General features: G+C 38.6%; 1 protein-coding gene and 1 long non-coding RNA gene across 3 annotated transcripts; one reads left to right on the forward strand and one right to left on the reverse strand.

Moving 5' to 3' along the window:
* Positions 1-4,450: 4,450 nt before the first annotated feature.
* On the forward strand, positions 4,451-10,090 carry rwdd (RWD domain containing 4). Its single transcript, XM_044341271.1, has 8 exons — positions 4,451-4,638; positions 5,375-5,455; positions 5,573-5,682; positions 6,473-6,623; positions 6,830-6,938; positions 9,127-9,176; positions 9,320-9,322; positions 9,411-10,090. The coding sequence occupies exons 1-8, from the start codon at positions 4,615-4,617 to the stop codon at positions 9,441-9,443; spliced, it is 561 nt and encodes a 186-aa protein (XP_044197206.1). The 5' UTR covers positions 4,451-4,614; the 3' UTR covers positions 9,444-10,090.
* Positions 10,091-13,735: 3,645 nt separating this feature from the next.
* On the reverse strand, positions 13,736-19,811 carry LOC122973607. Of its 2 annotated transcripts, XR_006400095.1 has the most exons (3): positions 19,718-19,811; positions 19,280-19,484; positions 13,736-15,535 (listed from the first exon to the last, which is right to left on the reverse strand). It is a non-coding gene; the product is annotated as an uncharacterized LOC122973607 (long non-coding RNA). The 2 variants fall into 2 exon arrangements; XR_006400094.1 differs by lacking the exon at positions 13,736-15,535 and having other exon boundaries at positions 16,326-19,484.
* Between the last annotated feature and the right edge of the window lie 5 nt (positions 19,812-19,816).

The raw sequence follows: 19,816 nt of genomic DNA on the forward strand, positions 1-19,816 counted from the left end.
TGTGATTTAAGCATGCATTACAAACACTACATTCCTTTCAATGTTTTTACTTCCAACCGGCATGATCTCTGTGACTAGCAGCGTATCCAGGTATATGTGTCATTTTTATGGAGGGTTTTTGAGCTGCAGGCTGTCTGTGCAGCTCAGGTGGGGTCTGTGTCTTCCATCGCACAGCACACAGCCCTGTAACGTTATCCACTTTTATCTTCTTAAAGGCTCATATTTTCGGTTAAGCAGCTTGTAAAAATTTACTCCCTGGGTTCTTTACCCTGTTGGTAGTGCATTCCACCACACAGCAGCTTTTATTTCTCTGTTGTCTGCTAACAGACAGTAGTGACAGGGAGGTACCTAAACACAACACAAAGTCAATGGAGAGCGATGAATTGCTTTTTCCCTCTCGGATGGGCAGGACTCAACTGTGCTCTAAGCTACTGAGTCTTAAAATCTCATTAAGGGAGCAATAACTTGACCACTAGCACACTTATTAGAGGGCCTGAATTTGAAGATTGAGACCATAATGACTCATTGAAAAAACATTACTGACTTAGTATTTCCAGAGAAGTTGACGCTATTTGAATGGGAGGCCGTTGAAGCCAACATTAGCATTGCATCTTAAGGTACTTCTGCATTGGCCTCGGCCTCAAGTCATGGTAGTTGCCGCTTGAGGATATATTTTTCTTATTGTCAACAAATCTCAAGTGCAGAGTGAAACCAACAATAAATATCTCCTACTTATGAACTTACTAAGAATTGTTTGTGTATCTAAGTCTGATATATCTTATTCCTCTGTGCAGTAGAGCTTAAAAACACATCAATGAGTCAACTGGGTTACATGCTCCTTCAACACACACAACCACACACCGTCCTGCTGCCAGAAATACTCAGTAGAGCACCAAATGTGAATCTGCCACTGAAAATAGTCCCCCACAAATGCACTATTGCCTCCTGTTTGACTGACATTTGTTAAAAACTTCAGTAACCAGATGTTTTAGGAAATTAGAGCCTTTTCTTAACAATGAAACTATATATTTGTCAGCTGCTTTCAAATGTTAAGTCCTCAGAAGGAACCAATGTCCAAATACAATCTTCCTTCTTATCAGAAGAGTGCAATAAATACATTCACATCACAGTAAATCCAGATCTTTCTCAGCGATGTCTTCTCTCCATCTCACTTGATCCTCCTCCTCCTCCTCCTCCTCCACCGCTGGCTGCCTTTTTCACCTGAGGCGAATAACTCAGAGTGTCAACATAATCACAACTCAAACACCACGTGTCACTTTCTGCTGCACAGTGGAAATCATCACTGCTTCCCCCACAGTGAACACTGCTGCTGGCATTTTAACATTACAGTCACATTAGGCCGTGTACTATTGGTTTAGTACATCAAAGCTAATTCACTTTTACACAGTGGTTCTATAAGCAGATTTACTGTAACTTTACATGAGTATTGCATCAGCCTTCTTTGTTGGACTGCTTTAGATGCTGTTAACACATACTTCATACTTTCATGATATACCGCATATCATAATGTTTTATTGCGTTTTCAAGGGACACATACAAATTTACCCAAAACTACAAATCTAAATACAATTGTAATTTCTTAAAGAACATAACAAATTGGTTGTAATAGCTACTAGAGGAGGTAAAGAAAAAAGGATTGGACAGTAACAATTGAAATAAAATGTAAACTATAAGACTGGTGAGATGTGCTTGTTAATGTTTAGTTCGGTCAGAAACACATCAAGAATTCAACCATTTATAGCAAATAGTTACACAGTTATATTTGGCTGAAAAGGCTCTGCTGTTTGAGGGAGCTCTCAAAGAATCAGAGCACTGACAAGGATTCTGCTTGGAGCTAATCCCCCCCAAAATAAAATGATGTTTGCTCTCTGCTTTATAAGAATTAGCAGTAAAACCCCCAAAACAACAGTGATTCACCATCCTGAATCTATGCAACATGTCGCAATTTACTCTGAATGTTAGCAAAGCCCCTCTCATCTCTGATGTCACTCAATAACATTGATTACTCTCAGACAAACATTCTACAAGATACATCTAGTATCTTGATGCAAGGGAAATATTATACAACTAAATAGACTATGTAGAGAAACACATGTTTCTCTTGTGCGAGCAAGGCATCCTCTTTTCTCAAAGCTAGCCAAATTAGCAATGAGTTTAGCAATAGATTCCATTATGATACAAACAGTTATGAACCAAGTTGAGTAAAGTATTCTCTAGCGGTCAGCTCAGCACACATGAGCTAATAGAAACCCCTGAAACAATGTCAAACCACCAGGGGAAATAAGCCTGAAGCCCATACAGGGGGATACGAATTATCATTTGGCAGCAAGGCTAGCACACATGCCAGACAACATCACTTGAAATAAGCTCAACTGCTGCGTGAACTTTTGATTGAACTTCTGAATTTTTTTTATTCATATTGTAAATGAATACACAGAGATTCTGCAGTACTGAGCAGCCAGCAGCACAACCCTTGCAAGCATGTGGCAGCTATAAGTGCCAATAATTCATCTCCATCACTAATTGAATGTAGCAGCGTAGCTAAACTGAGCACATAACCAACAACAAAGCATCATAGCTAGTCACAGCCATGTCATAGCTATGATGACAGTGAGGAGTGCCAAATCAAACACTGTCGTTGAAGTCAGCAAGTTAACATACAGTTAAGAAAATAAACTAAGAACTAAACAACAGAAAATTTAAGGTTTGAGTTTGATTTCTGGTTGTTTTAGTTTGGAATTTCTGTCTCTGTGTGTGTGTTAGGCCTGGACACATGGTTATAGGTGCTATTTTTTATTTCTCTTTCTCACTTCAGCTTCAGTCATAGCAGTGCAACATTTAATGCTCCACCCACTGTTTATCTCTTTTATCCATGTCCTCCTGATTGATTGTTTCTCAGATGTTCATTTTTATAGATGACTGTTATCAAGCTCTGGATTACAGAGCTTTAGCTTTCGTTTTTGGTTTCTAAACCCAACTTGAAAAAGGCTGCATCTTTGCAATTTTAATAAAGATTAAAAGCAGGGAATTTAATTTTTATAAATTGTATAATATATGTTAATGTGTTATGTTGTTATGTATTATATTAATATATTACTATATGTTGCATTAGTTTTTTATTATGAATAGAACAACATGTACAATACCAGTCAAAAGTTTGGACACATCTTCCCATTCACTTGAATGAGAAAGTGAAGTGTGTCCAAACTTTTGACTGGTGCTGTACATGCAACATATTTCCAACTAAAACTGAGCGATATAATCAGAGAATAGAAAAAGATGGAAAAAATAAATAAATAAGATCAAACTAGGTTAAACTAAAATAATATCTAATGTGCATATACCATATTTAACAAAAACAATATAGATTTACATTACCTTCTTGTTTTTAACATACTGAGGTGCCATATTCAAGTAGTACTTTGCAAAATTCTATTTATTTTTCCATATGTTGAATTTCTTCATTAACAAAAAACAAATCAAAACCAAGAAAAGTGTATTTATACTTTAGTTGAATCACTGGGTCAGTTTTTCTCCTTATAAAAGGCTCCATCCAGACTGTTTTGTGTGAATACAAGGAAAGAACAGATGGTAAGCAGGTTTTTTTCTCTAATCCACAGAAACAACAAAGACATTCACTGTCCAGTCAAAATCACTCCAACACATGTTTCTCTGGATAAACACTATGCAGTTCAAAATTCCTAGACACATATTATTACTTACTTTATTGCCAAGATATGTTATTTATTACCTTATCTCATGTCATTTCAATTCTCCATAAAAGTATGCCCGAAACCATTTCCCTGGGGGAAGAGATATATATCATATTTCTGATACATGAATGATTTTTATTTTTGTGTCACACCACTTCAATGGTCCGTCCCACATGGGATTAGAAGGCACATAGTAATAGGCCTACCAGATGCAGACTTAAGACACCACACCTCAGACAGAGACCCTTACCTTTTGAGCAGACTGAACTTCCAATAATTTTGTGTACTAAATTCACTTTTGATTAATGAGTTTGACCATATATACGTATTTGTCTTTCAGTGTCTGGGTTTTAGAACATGGTTGTTATTGATTGTCATCAATTAACTTTCATAACTTGAATAAATTTTCCCCTTTGTTCTCTTAAATTGTCTTATAAATGTAAGTCTTAACCTTTTAAATGCTTATCTTGCTTTCTCCTCTTTGCCTACATGTTATCCGGTTGTGTCTGTAGTTTAGATAATTCCAAAAATATCTTTTTTGTCATCATTTCAAGTATTTTTTATTTATTTATTTTATTTATTTTTTGTTTTAGCTTTTTTTTATATGAAATTAATTAATTGAGATTTGTTTATAAAGTATTATTATGTGGTATCAGCATGATGTATTATCATCGCCATTCAATTTCATTCACTAATGATCGGTTCAAAGTTCACGATGAATGTGAAACTGCGCATGCGTATATTATCATGGTGGCACTGGCTGTACCAGCTGGGGAAGTTGTGAAATTTAACATAGTAAAGTTTTAATAATAGACATGGGTTGTTAACCCTGGAATTTGTATAGGTGTTAAACTCTCCACAGAGAAACAGGAGGGAGATCATGACCGCTAACGAGGATCAAGAGGTATGAATGAATAATGATGCAGTAGGAGGCTAGCTGCTGTTAGCTGCTAACTAGCGTGACTGCTGTAACTCTGCTGAGCTCAGCTGACGGCTTTCCTGTCCCTTACACAGCAAAACAAGTCAACATGGCAGCTTTTATTCAGTGTGCAAGAGGTCTGTCTAGCTAATAAAGCACTCAGACCAGAGTGTCAAACGTATTTCTAGCTGCTGTTAAACCCTAAAACATGCCGTTCATTACGGAGTAAACGTCACGCCAAACTCCGTTCAAAAGTCAACCAAATGAATGTGTTTTTTACTTATATAGAGGGATGGGGCCGCATAAACCGTAACTCAAGACATTATCGGAATACAAGACGTCCATTAATTAATTCGGTGTATAAGTGAACATCGATTGGCAACGATTCAGTCAATAATATCGTTATTTTTCCTCGTAGTCATCCACTAAGATTAGACTCACGTCAGTCAGTCGTATCAAGCGGCTTTAGCAAGTTGAGTTAAATTTAGTATAGGTCAAGGCTGCCCCGTGGATTATATGTATGCCGAATTTAAGAACTACTCAAAAGTCCTCACTTTCCAGAAATGGTTCTGACTCATGTCTCTTAATTACTTAACATTTCCAAGTTTAATGTGCCTTATTTGTGAATGACGTTTGGCGACCGGAAGGTGTCAGGACAAGATGCTGCTTGTATCTCACTAACCTCCAGTCACTGCTGATCCTCTGCTGTCATGTTTATCAGATGGAGTTGGAGGCTCTGCGTTCCATCTACGAGGGCGATGAGTGTTTCAAAGAACTCAGTCCAGTTTCATTTCAGTTTCGGGTTAGTACTGGAAAGGAAAGGGAGATGCTGTTTCACTTATACTTTAAGACCTTGATCAAACTGGTAGGTTTGGTGCAAGGAACTTGTCTTAACTTCTTCTTGAATATTAAACAACAGATAGGAGACCTGGAGGACTCCAAAGCGTTCATCCTGGACTTCTCGTGGCCAGAGACTTACCCCGAGACAGCCCCACAAGTCACCCTTGATGCCTTTTTTAACAACAGGATGTAAGTTGCAATCACAGTGCTATACTCCAGATAATAACCACCTTGTGTTAATTTACATTTGAAGCACTGATGGTAGATTAGAAGATGACTGCTCAAACTGAAACCACTTCTAAACTGTACTGTACAACTATAAAAAAGAGTTTACAGATATAGTTTTAAGCAGTGTCAATACTGTCATCTGCTGTCACCCCAATGCATTCAAATGTAGGAAATTTGGTTTAAAGCCACTATGTATGGATATTTATATGTGAGTATATCTTTTTTCTTTCAAAATATTTTGATAGGCTACGTTTTAGTTTGTTGAAAAAATTAGGCAATCAAGGTGAAAATGAATGATTTGAGAAATTCTGAGGTCATCAGTCCCCCAAAACAAGCTCCACCCCCTTAGAAAAGTTTGACCAGACACCAAAAAGAAGGTTTTTAGAATATGTTTGACTATTTAGATATTGTATTTAACTGTTTATTTAGATTTCTGTGAACTGTATTTCTCAACATGAAATTCTGGGGAAAAATTAACTGAATTCTGAACTTATCTATGGGTGAAAAAGCTATCAAATTGAAATATAAAGAGTCTTTAAATACTTGACGCAGCCTCTAAAATACCCAACACGTGTATGTTCTCAAATTGTAAAAAAAAATTGCTGTCTGCCTGTCTCTTTTTTGACCACTTGGAATTTTTTCTCAAATTATAGACTTTAGCCTGAATGTCTACAAATCTTTTCCTTGAGTGTGTGAGCACAGTATGATACAGTTGTTGTATTTATTTTTCTTTCTGTTAATTTAATGGCAGCTCTTCAGAGACCAAGCAGCTGATCCTGTCTAAGCTGGAGGAGCAGGTGGAGGCTAACCTAGGCACTGCGATGATGTACACCCTGTTTGAGTGGGCAAAAGAGAATCAGGAAACCCTGATGGAGAACCACAAGCCTGTAGTGACAGCCGTGGTCAGTACATTTCACCACTCTGACTGTATTTTTTTTTACCATTTTTGGTATGAAGCACTGACTGCTGTGGTGTTTCTTTACTATAACATCCTCTCCTGACCCTTGATGCTCTTTATAATCTTAATGATCAACTCAAAAGCTTGAGGCGAGGCTAAGGGCAGAACTTGTTATGTAGACCTTGTCATGGTTATTTCTTGCTGTTGCAGACTTTGACATCCAACAGTGAGGTCATGACCACTCCCTCTACAGCCAAGAAGAAGGAGAAGAAGGAGCAGCTAACTAAAGCTCAGAAGAGGAGGATCATCAACAGAACAGGTATGTCTGTCCATTCTAGTGAAAGTGCCGTGAGGAGTCATTAAACCCAGCAGGAATTACTCGCCAGCTTCTGATATAAATCCTCAAACTCCACAATTTATGTCATCATAAAAAAATTAAGAATTTCATAAATATCAGAAGCACACGATACTTCTGTGTACTTCTAAGTGGAATTTTGGCCAGGCATCACTAGGTAACACTAATACCACATTAGGAAGAGATAACATTGTGTGGGGTGGTGGCTCACCGTCAGCCTGGTGTGGGCAGATCACTGGGTTTTAGCGGTCCCTGGTCGGCCCTCTGCCAACATGCTGCTCAGAATGTGATAGAAACATGAGGATATAAAAGAGATTTATGAAAGTCAAATAGATTTCATGGAGCAGAAGCTTGTGGCTGTCACTTTTTTCCTGTTTTTTTCCAAAGTATCAGTTTGTTCTTGGAGCAGCTGATAACATAATCAAGATATGTTAATGACTGTGAAGTTCGGTTTTCATACTCATTATCTGAAAAACGCAGCAGTAAAGTAGACGGTATTTGTAGTTAAAAGGTTGAAATAAGCAAAGACAGTGTTTGAAAATTTTGGATCCAATCCAAAACTTGCATCGACCAGAAAGGGACCCATGAATGATTAGATCTGATTCATGATGAATCACCAATTAACAAGCAGCTGAGGTTTTGCTGCACTTCACAGTTCACACTGTCCTTTGAAGATGATGATGCACCATGTGATCAGAGTGAGGGCCAGATTTACTAAGAAAATAATGTTGCGCATATGTGCACAACGGTTTTCATTGAAGATGTGTCTGCAATCTGTGTGTTCAGCAGATTAATAAAGCTGAATTCAAGATGAATAAAAACACACTAAGACAGCAGCTCATTACACAGTCTGCCCTCCAGGGGTGGGGGGAAAAAAAAATTGATTCTTAGATGCATCGTGATGCAGACGTGGACAATTCTGCATCGATTCTAAATGGTAGTTTATAATGTGATGTTGATGGAACGAAAAAGTGGAACTCAACTGTGAAGGCATTGCACCACCCAGACAGTCTACAAGAGCGCACACACTAGAGTTCATCTTCACAAACAGCAGCAGTTGCAAGCATGTTTTGATATAATAACCAAATAATTATCTATAATGTGAAGTATGTAGTATTGCGAACTTTCTACGCCGTCACTCAGAGACTAAAGCAGCTCCAGCAGTAACAAACGAGACCAGCTGACCAACACAAACTGCAACATTAAACAACTCAAACCATCTCTGAGGTGAAGAAAATAACTCAGTGCTCAGTCTGTTTCATCTCAAAAACCCTGCAGCCACTCAGCATCTTGGACAACAATGTCTCTCCCCGGAGCTAATAGCACATCAGAGAGGCTGCTCTCCACTGCTGGAGACATGACGTTAATAACAACACAGCAGAGCACTCCACCTGCCCCTCACATACAGGCAGGAGACTGGAAGATACTTTCAAGTTAATACATTAATTAATTAATGCAGGTAACTTTTTATAATAAAAAGGCTGCGGACCATTTATCTTATCTGCCAGTTATGTTTCACATTGTATTTCAGTGGACTAAGGACATCACTCTGTCACCACCTCTGTCATATTTACACCAGTTTAAATTAGAGCTGTGACAATTTTTTGACTAATTGATAAACAGGTAATGAATCAGCAACTATTTTGATAATCAATTAATCAGTTTTCAAGCAAAAATGCCAAAAATTCACAGGTTCCAGCTTCTTAAACGTGAAGATCTGCTGATTTACTTTGACAAATATGACAATAAACTCCATGTCTTTGGGTTTTTGGATGGTTGATCGGACAAAACAAGACATTTGAATACATTTCATTGAACTGTGGGAGATTATAATTTAGCATTTTTCATTATTTTCTGACAATTCATAGAATAAATGATTAATCTAGAAAATAATACAGATTAATCAATTATAAAAAATAATCATTAAACACATTACATTAAATCCATCCATTTAAACTATAACAATGTTTCTGTCCCAATTTATAGGTTACAACCTAATATAATTTTTAGGTTTGTCTTAAAATGAAATTATATGTTGCATTAAAATTTACCATAAAGTCTGAAGTTAAGTTAAGTTATGATCACAGATTAGCTTCAACGTCAGTAGTGATTCTATGATGTGGACAGATGACAGTATGATTTCTGTTTACAGATCACAAAGGGGAACTGCCAAGAGGTTGGAACTGGGTTGACGTTATCAAAGTAGGTGCATTTTACCTTTCCTCCACAAGATGGTGCACCTAATCATCTTTTTAACGATGAGCCAGCAGTGATGTTCATCATTAACCTTTCAATGTTCTTTTCTTTTTTCTCCCTCGTCATCGCTGTGTGATGTGACCATCTAGCATGTAAGTGAAAACCACCTGAATCACACTTGATACAAAACCTTTAATATATAACCACCTGTAATTGTTTCCTGCTGTTTTTCTGTTACAGCTCAGTAAAACAGGAGGAAAAGATGACGACTAGGCCTGTGGGCAGCGACCTTGTGCTACTTTCTACAAGAACATGCAGTGACGCGTGAACTAACTGCAGCCTGTTGATGCTGCTGCTCCTGTCCTGATGCCTTCACATCCAACCTCACCAACATGTCACACTCAGTATGGCTGCTTCTACCTAGACAATCAAAGCAGGCCGCTGGGTAATAGTGGAGTTCAGGACACGCACACACTTCCAGCTAAACTGTGTTTTTGAGCTGGGAATCCACAAGAATTGAGTGTTTTTTCTGTATGTGTTTGTGATGTTTGTGGAAAGCAGCAAGGTGAACACAGCCTCCAGGTTCTGTTCATCGTACAAAGTCAGCACTCAGATATTCTGCTCCATCCTCCACCAGGGAGGACGTACCTGCTGTCACTGCCACGTTTTGAGTCTCTGAGATTAGGCCCAGCTGCCAGGCGCTGGAGACATAAATGTTGGATTGTGGTTATAAATGGATGTGTCAAATAAGCATCCTGCTGTTACTCGCAGGTATCATGTGACTTTGTGAAAATAGAGAAATTTTAATAACACAAAATGTTACTCCATTCACCAATTTCTTATTTTGACAAGTTTTTTTTCTTCCCTATGAACTGAGAAACGTAAAAATTTTATATTTAAATAAAACCATATTTGGTCTACTGCTGGTCTAAGAATGTGATTTACCATGCATTTGATCAACTGTGTGAGTTCAGTCTAACAGAGTGCTTGATGGCAGTTTACTGTGTGGACATAATCAGACATTGGACCAAAAAATGACTCACTATCCCCCTACTAACTTTTTCTACAGTTGTCAACCAAATCTTGCAGTCTTCTTCAGCTACCTCAATGGCAACAGAGAAAACCCCACTCACCGAGGAAGACTGCAAGATTTGATTGAAATCTGTGGAAAAGCTAGTAAGAGAACTTTGAGACTTTTTTGTGTCACTTGACTGTTTCATGCTCAAGCACTGAAGTGTGTAATCAGTTCCTTTATTTATATATAGTAGTTCTTCTAGGCCACATTAAGGTTCAGCCTACTGGTTCTGCTCCAACTTTCAAGTTACCAGAATGTACCTGAGTCAGGGAGGAAGTCAGGATACTTTGCCTTAAAAAATAAAACTCCCAACACTTGATACTTTGGCAAAGTGTGCAAACTCAAAACAATTAAACTTCATGTGGTTTATCTCTGAGGCTTCACAACAGATCCAACAACAACCTTTCAGATGAAATGGTGGCTTTCACAGTGGATGTTTACACCTTAAGATGGTACCAGAGATTGTTACAATATGACTGCAGTGTTAAAATTCGGGTAGCTCACATGAAGTCAGAATTACTCAAATGTTCTCATTGTGGAATATATAGCTTATTGAAAAAAACTACTGTTGCCTACAGTTAAAATGTAATGGCTTTACTAGTTGTGTTTCTGTACTGATCATGTGTAAATAATTTTATTTAAAGAGATATTCTGGTGATTTAGTATTGCACTTCCATAAATATCAAGGAACAATGGTCAAAAGTGAAGGAGCAGATGCTGAGATTTCTGTCCTTTAAGCCCTAACTGAGACATCCCTGATGACATCATCAGGGTAATTTTGTCAGACATGACGAACCTCCTCCGTAACCACAGAAGACATTATACAACTGTTTTCACAGGCTGAGTAGTACCAGATATAAAAAGTACACTGACTTTGATGTTTAAAGTGCCTTTTAAATTCTGCTCAATTCCAACTGGACAAGCTAAATACTGAATGTGAACAATAATACTAGATGATAGGGCATTCCTGGAATAGGCTACCTACTGTATATATTGATAACCTTCATATGATACTTCATCAGGTGTGAGAAGGTAAGGCTAATATGCTAACATATGCTATAAAATTGATGTAAAATGGAACTGAAAATTCAGTTCCATTTTAATTATTCCTTATAGATTTTTTCATCCTGTTATTGGTTTATTTTGAAAAGCGCGAACGGAAGTACAGTATTTCATCCCCTGTAGCTTGACAGGTGGATGTCGGTCGGTCGGAGGTGACAGAATGTGGACCTACTACAGAAACGGTCTTTTCCCCAAAAAGAAGAAGAAAGTAAGTGATGCAAAAGACATACTGTATAATTTTAATGGTCAGTGATGACTACCACTGACTTGTTATTCGTTTAAAAACATTTTTTAATCATGAGTCTGTTGTTAGACACTCCATTATTTTAGAATATTGATAATAATTCTAGTGATATCAGTCACTGTAGGCTGGTGGAGAAAATCTTTCAGCATAATACGCTCATATGTACTGTTGTAGCTTTTTATCAGTCCTCATACAAATATTTGGGTTTTATATTTGTATTTCTCTACACACACTAGTGCCACATTAGTCATGACCATGCAATGTTCAGTCAATGGCAGAGCCCAGTTTGTACTTAATAGATATTGTATAATATTTTAACTTCATGTCTTGCAGGAGGGCAAAGAGGTCTTAACACTTCCAGCCATAAACAACGGGGCAACTTCACTATGTCAGGTGATCTATGTACAAATATTACAGTTATTGTTTTTACTGTAGGAGCTTTGACTGTAGGAAACAAAGAGTTCTTGAGAGAGAGAGAGCAGAATGGCTCCATACCTCAACAATTTAGTTTTTAAATACTGCACAGCCTCTACAAACTCAACCTGCCAACGTCTAATATATTCTGTATTCTCCCTCAGGGTTAAATATTTAAGGAGTTACTGTACAGTCAATAATCCTGACATATTGTTTGAAGGATCTGGTCCCTGAATAGCACTGTCTGTCCATCTGTCCATTTCAAAACTTCTGGCCAGATTGCCATTAAATTAACTACATGGATCCAAAAGAATGCACCTTTATTATACAAGAAACATAAATATAAATGGGGATATCTCCATAGAATTTTTTTTTTTACCATATTCATACTCCCTTCAGGATGTACCATTTCCTTTTTGGACACAATGTAAGCTGTCTAGTTTCTTCTTTTTCTTTCTTGTGCAACCTTCAGGACAAAATGTCAGCACATAACATCAAAGACAAATGGGCAGATTTATACTAAATTTACTATGGATATTCATGGTCCTAAGTTGTTCTATTTTTTTAGCCATGCTAGCAGGCTGGCAATGTCAGCTGGTTGTTTGATTGGTGGATCACCAATTTGGTCCAGATTGAAATATCTGGACCTGGAAAATTCGTTGATCTCTTGGTTTTACGTTTTGCCCCCAAGAGATTGACATTTTTGGTACTGTGTCAAAATATCCCATAATATGCTTACTGCTGGGTAGCCATGATATTTAGTCCTGACATTCATGGTCAGGAATGTATAAACTGCAACATCTCTGGTTCAAATCTGTCCGGGTACTTTTGTTGTTATTCCCCATTTGTCTTCCCTGTCGTCTCTATACTGTTGCCTAACTTAAAAACACATAAAATGCCTTCCCCAAAAATCCCCAAAAATCTGAAAACTTGAAGTCATTGTGAGTATTCCATCTGAATTTATTTCACCGCTGTGACACATCCACTGATCATGGTGATTCTATTCCAATGAAATAAATTTCACTATCATAAATACTAGTGTCACTGGGCAAAATCTTTGTTGTTTGTTCTGACCAACAGTTTCTTATTGTAAGGCGATGTACATTGCATGTAAAGTTGAACAGTTTTAAATGCAGGTGTCACTGGGCCTTTAGTCTTGTTATTAATTATTAGGTGTTATTACTATGAATGTTACAGATTGAGGTGTGAAAATGCACATTAGCACCTGAAATAAATGAATAAATGTTTTTTTTTCCCTGATGATTTTATTCTGTAGACAAACAAGAAGGGTTATGACAGCAAAGTGAATGAGAAGGCAGAGTCCAATATTACAGATCCCCTCAGAGTAAGTGCTACAGACAACGCTGAGCACCAAATGTTTGCAAATTTACTTTACTATTCATTTATTACTGAAACAATCCCAAATTTGATTTTTACCACTGGATGATCCCATATGTCTTTCAGTATATGGTACAGCTGCATCAAACATGCAAAACCCCAGATAACCCATTCTTAGAGGACAGAACAACGAAGATACTGCGCTATGGCCATTGTTTCAAGGTATGTTGAAGTATAAAGATATAACTTTGTCATTTAAACGGCATAATGCTTTACTTAAATTACCTGCCAAATATTCATTTTGCTAACAGGTCAAGACTGTCAAGGTCTTACTAGATCTACATGAATATGGGAGAAAAACTGAGGACTCGCCAAAGTTACTAAGGAGCATGGAGGCACTTGTGGGAGGAGATGAGGAAGAAGAAAGCAAGGGAAAGGACAATGATTGTATTAATAAGGAGGACAGAGAGACAGATAGTGGGTTAGCTAACTCAAACAAGGATGATTTAGACAAAACAAGTGAGGACAACAGACTACCAATCCCATACATGTTGTGTGATCCAATGACCAGTGAGCTTCAAAGAAAGGAGGAGCCTCCATTTCCTCTCAAAGAGAAGAGATTCATGGTCTACATATGTGGTGGATACAAAGGTAAGAATTGAAAATCTGATCATTCATGTTTAGTCCATGGAAAATACTGTACTTATTTTTGATTGACTGGCCATTGTTCGAGTCACCTCAAATTTGGTTCCATTCAACATTTTAACCACAGTTTGCAAATTAGATTACACTGCAGGTAGTCATAGCAACAATACTAATGGAGGACCAATACCATAGAGGAAGAACTTTGATGAATTTGTTGTAGTGCCATTGAGAGGCAAACACTTGGAAAACATTGATGTCATTAGTATGTTGTTGGTTTGACACTTTCATACTGTTGTGTGCGCTTTGGTCCAGACTGAAATTTCTGGACAACTACTGGATGTGTTACCATGAAATTATTTACAGAAATTCATGGTTCCCAGAGGAAGAAGGCTTTTGGTGATCCCCTGCTTCTTCCTGTAGCACCTCCAGCAGGTTGAAATTTTTTGGATCACAATGAAATGCCTCAACAACCATTTGATGGAGTGCCATGAAATTCAGTACAGATATTCATGTTCCCCTCAGGATGAAATAACTTTGGGAATCCCCTGACTTTTCATTTGGCACCATCATCAAAACAAAATGTCAATTTGTTCAATACATTGGCTTATGACCAATCAACAATGACCAATGACATTCCCATCAGCCTCAGTTGTACTTTGTGTTCTATATTAATTAGCACATTCGCATGCTAACACTAAGATGGCTAAGGTGCAGCAATGGTAAACATTACTTGCCTAACATCAGCATGTTTTCACTATGAGCATGTTAGCATGCTGACATTAGTATATTGGTGAATGCACTGCTGTGTCTACACACAGCCTCATAGAGCTGCAAATGTTGCTGTTAACTCTTGAATTAGTCTATCAATTTTTTACAGAGCAAAATTATTCACTCTTGATATAGAAGGAAGCCGTAACATTTTTGTACGTTGTGTATGTGTGTGATTCAGACACAGTTGCAGAGAGAAGTGCACTCATGGATAATGTGTATCCCAAGCTGTATCTCTACTGTAAGCAGAGAGGCTATGACTTCAGGATGGTTGACCTCCGCAGGGGTGTTGAAAACCCTGTCGCTGAACACCACGACACTGTAGAGCTGCATGTGGAGAATCTGAAGCAATGTCAGGGAACCCAGGGTCCAAACTTTGTTGTAAGATGTCATCCTATTGTATTATTCAACAGTATAATGGTGCAGAGTCACAACAATCAGCATATTTGTATATGTAGGATGATGAATTCATGTGTGATTTGCTGTTTTGTTGGTCAGTTGTTTGTAGGACAGAAATACGAGGTCCGAAGCCTTCCCCCCACCATTACCAGGGAGGCCTTTGAAGCCTTAGTGAGAGTTGTGGAAGAAGACAGACAGCAGATGTCCAAGAACAAACCAGTGGAAGACTTTCTTGCCTCAGGCTCCCAGTCCAGCATCACTACAGACAGCAGCACTGGCAGTTTTATCCAGGAATCCATTTACAGGACTTATTTGAATTTTGGAGAACAGGCAACAAATTCAGGACTGCTGAGCCAGAGTTCCCACAACTCGTTTTCAGACTTAAAGGAGGCCAGACTCAGCCCTGTCGCAGCAAGGAGCCTGGGGGATTTGGACAAAGACCTGACATTACTCGAAATGTGGTACAAGCTTGATGAGAATTGTCTTCCTCCGGTCTACCGCTTACTTCCCATCAGGTAAAAACAAACTCTCTGGTCACACATGAAATTATGACATGAGATCATTTTAGCAATTAAAATTGTGGAAATAAAATAGATGTATTGGACAAATTGAAATTTTTATCTGATAATGATGCTAAATGAAAAGCCAAAAGATCGCCAAAGTTATTACTACTACTGTTTGGAACAAAGTGGTTGACCAACTGAATGACCAACCAGCCGACAGACAGAAATTGCCATTCCTAGAACAATGCTGTTAGCATGGCTAAAACTACGAACAAGATTGAAAGCAGCTACATGTAGCAACCCTTTGAAGCTGTGCTATTCCCTGCACACTAAAATATGAAAGTGTCAAACCAACAACATACTTGTGATTTTGGTGTCCCCCTTACCTCTAAATGGCTCTACAGAACAGGTCAAGGGATCACTAAATTCACCAAAGTTCTTCCTTTGGGAATTGTTAATGTGCACAACAAATGTCATGGCAGCCTTTTACATCATGTAATATCCTGTATGTTAGGGTTTGGTGCAAGGATAGAGGAAAGGTGATGGGATCACCAATATCAAAAAGGTTCATCCTCTGAGGATCATGAATAATCAGAGAAAATTTCAAAGCCATCCATCCATAAGCTTTATTTTATACAAAGCTCATACAGGTGGTGCTAGAGGAAAGCTCAAGTACTGTGTTGAATGAATGGACGCATGAACAGAGGTCAAGGGGTCACAACGATTTAATAGGGTTCAACCTCTGGAAAATGTGTCTAACAGCCCCATTCATTATCTTTGGTGACTTTTACAGCACTCACCATCCCAACATATTGAGCATGGACCGACAGCACAGGAGGCAGGCTATGAAGGACTGGAGCACTACCTGCCAGAGACTGTGGGGAGTTCTGCAATGCTGCGTGGTCAAGGCACTGGGGCAAGAAGAGGCCTCACTTTTACTCAGGACAGGTAAGGTTGGGAAACATTCTGTTTTTTATTCTTGTCCTCTGTTTTATGTATGTTGGCAAGGTGGTTCTATCTAGGGATCACAGGAAAATTCCCTGATTTAATTGGCTTTGCTCAAGCCTGCATTGTTTAGCTTATTTGAATGGGTTGGTTTTCCTCCTTCATAAGATTCATTTGGGCAGATTTGTACACAATCATACTCTAGAATGGACCAAAACAACCACACCAAAACCCAACAGTTAAAGGTCTCAGTATGCTTCAAACAGAGGTTGTACAAAATGGGCACAAAACAATAACTGCCAGTATTATCTTTTTTTCTTAGTTCTTGACTGGGAGGTAGAGACAGCTCTGCAGTATGTAAATGAGGCTCCACCAGAGGAACATTGCCACTGCTATAAGAGAGTCATCCCAGATCTTCACTACAACCTAAAGAACCAACATGCCACTCTGTACGCCGATCTCCTGAAGGGAGGAGCTCAACTCGATCCAGTACTCAGCACAGCCCACCAGTCTTTCATGGACCGCCTCCATGAAAAGGTATATTCAGTGTAAGGAAAACCAAAAACATACTCCCTAATGTGGAACTCTGGGTGTATTCAGTTTTAAAACGATATACACAAGACAACATACAAATATTTGCACACATTCAGGCTAAGTGCTAGTGATTTTAATGGAGAGCAAGTCTTAAAAACATAATTACATACAGTATAGTAATTGAAATGCTGTTGAAACAGATTATTTGTAACTGAGACATCAAACAAAGGGTTCGCTTTATTTATTACCTCAGTTAGTGCTTGCTGGGACTGGACGAATACAGGCTTTTTGTTGAAACTGGTTATTGGCCATACGAAGATATGCAACTTTGATGGAATGTTACTATTAAAGGGTGTCAGTCTGTAATAACTATGATGAAACTAAAGAGCTGCTATTTAATGTGTGTGCTTTTAAGTCAGACTGTAATCATAATTACTTTTCCCTTTTTGCAGTCAAGGATCATGTCAAAGTGATTTTTAAATGTTTATTTATTATTGAAAAGAAGGAAGTATCTTGTCTAATGTATCTTTGGAGACACGTCAGAAATGCTCTTATGTCCAAGGCTCTAAGGGTGTGTGCCAGAATAGGGGTTTGATTGACAGCTGAGTCAGCAGGGGCACAGACACACATTGTAAACAAACTTGTGCTGCTGACTGAAGCTTACATATCAAGGACAGACGGTGTTTTGTTAGCAGTGGTGTTGAAAGAGAAGAAAAAAAGGACCCCCTCAATTAAGCATCTAAATGGACCATTCATGACATTTGCAAAAACATTTTTATGCTCTTCAATGTGCTACAGCTGACTAGCTAATTAGGTCTCTAGCCTGCAAACTGAGCTTAGCAGTGCACTTTTCCCCTGGTGGATGTTTGTTTGGCAGCTTGTTAAGCAAACCAACAGAGCACCAGGTGTGCTTTTGTAGATTTACTCCTCTTGTCTCTTAGTTCCAAGCTTATGTACTGTACATTTTATTCATTTATGTATACATCATCAAGCTGCGCCACACCAACATCTATGAGCGTAATGTAGGCTGGGGACGGAAAGGTCTGAACCCCAAACACAACCGATCTCACCAGTTCTACACAGAGCGCATCTCCTCTCATGTTCAACGGACCGTCATCAACTCCCTCAAAAAGTACAACACACACACTTACAGAAACACTTTATAAAGGATTAAACATCTCTGCCCTGTATGAGTTGACTACAGCTGCTGTTCATGCCTTGTCTATTCCAGAGTCATGAAGGTCACCAAAGCCCCAGGCCCTTTTAACATGGTGAGGAAAGAAGCTGCCAGAGTGCAGATACAGGAGGAGATACAGCGTCATGTTAACTATGGACGCCACCTGTGAGTCCTTTCCCATTACCATCACGGTGACAACCTCATCTAGGTAGACAAGAATGCTGTCTTTTTACATCAAAATATTTCCTAGTGTAGCTTGAAGTAGTTACAAATAGCTCTTTTGAAGCCACAATGTGTAGAATTGTTATGTGACTTAATTTTTTGTTTGTGGAAAAATGACACAGTGCTGGCATAAGGAATGAAAACAGGAGGCATTTTTGTCACTAACAATGGAGGATGCCCAAGTCAGAAATTTTAAAATGAAGTAAATTTACTGAGCCTCTTTTAACAGAATATTATTAATGCCTGGTCACAGCAGAAAGTAGCACAACAAAGTTCATCCACAAAACAGTTGGTTTAAGAAGCTTTCTAACGTAGCGACTACTCATCGAAGTACTGTGACCCAAGAACATGCTAACTCTAGTCAGCCCCTGTCCTGGATAGTTGGCGTAATAACTGTCAGCTAGCAAGCTAGATAGCTTAGATGCTAACAAGACAATAAGTTGACACAGTTATGTATTTGTCATGTTTATGTAACTGTCAGGGAAAACCATGTCTGTTTGGTGCAGTAGTTTATACTCCAGCAGAGCATGGTTATATAAAAATGGAAGGTGCACCACACCTGAGGCTATGATAGCTTCCATGCTAGGTCAGTTGTGCAAATTTCAGGTCAAAGCAAAAACTTTGCACTGATTTACTTTGTCCATTCCATTAAAATGAAGTTGAATGAAAGTTTGCTGTATTATATGTTAGTGTGCCCAGGCTTTTAGTATTCTTGTCAAAAGAATGAGAGGACAGAGAGTAAACTTACAGAGTAAACTACAACTATTTGAATGTAGTTCTTACATGCCAAAGTTCCAGTGAGATTTCCCTCCATCCCTCAGAGGGAAGGGCTGTACTTTGAGGCAGTTTTTCCTAGCTGATGTGAAGAGGGCAGTGGAGCAGTCAGCAACCAGATGCATCCTCCTGCTGGGACCACCAGGCTGGGGAAAGAGTACCACCATGGCTGCAGTAGCACAGCTAGCACCCTCCTGGCTACCTGGGTGAGACGCTGGCAGAGGAAAGGATTAGGTGGTAGCATAAAAATATTATTATTTTGGTTTTTGGTGTTCAACATACACATTTTCAAACATGGATTGATAGAAATTAAATGTACAGATATAGATAACATATATTAAAGTGCAAACAAACTAAGATATATTCAACCTTGGTTGAACCTCAGTTTTTTTTTATGTCTCATTGGTTCAGATCAGTGAATGTGTTAGTGTATTTCATTGGCCTCACCGGAGAGAGCAGGAACATTCGTCTTGTCCTGCAGAGTCTCTGTGTTCAGCTGGCTGAAGCCTATTGTCCCCACACACAGCTGTCAGAGGTACTGGACCA

This window comes from Thunnus albacares, chromosome 22 (genome assembly GCF_914725855.1).
Source record: "Thunnus albacares chromosome 22, fThuAlb1.1, whole genome shotgun sequence".
Classification (NCBI taxonomy): domain Eukaryota; kingdom Metazoa; phylum Chordata; class Actinopteri; order Scombriformes; family Scombridae; genus Thunnus; species Thunnus albacares.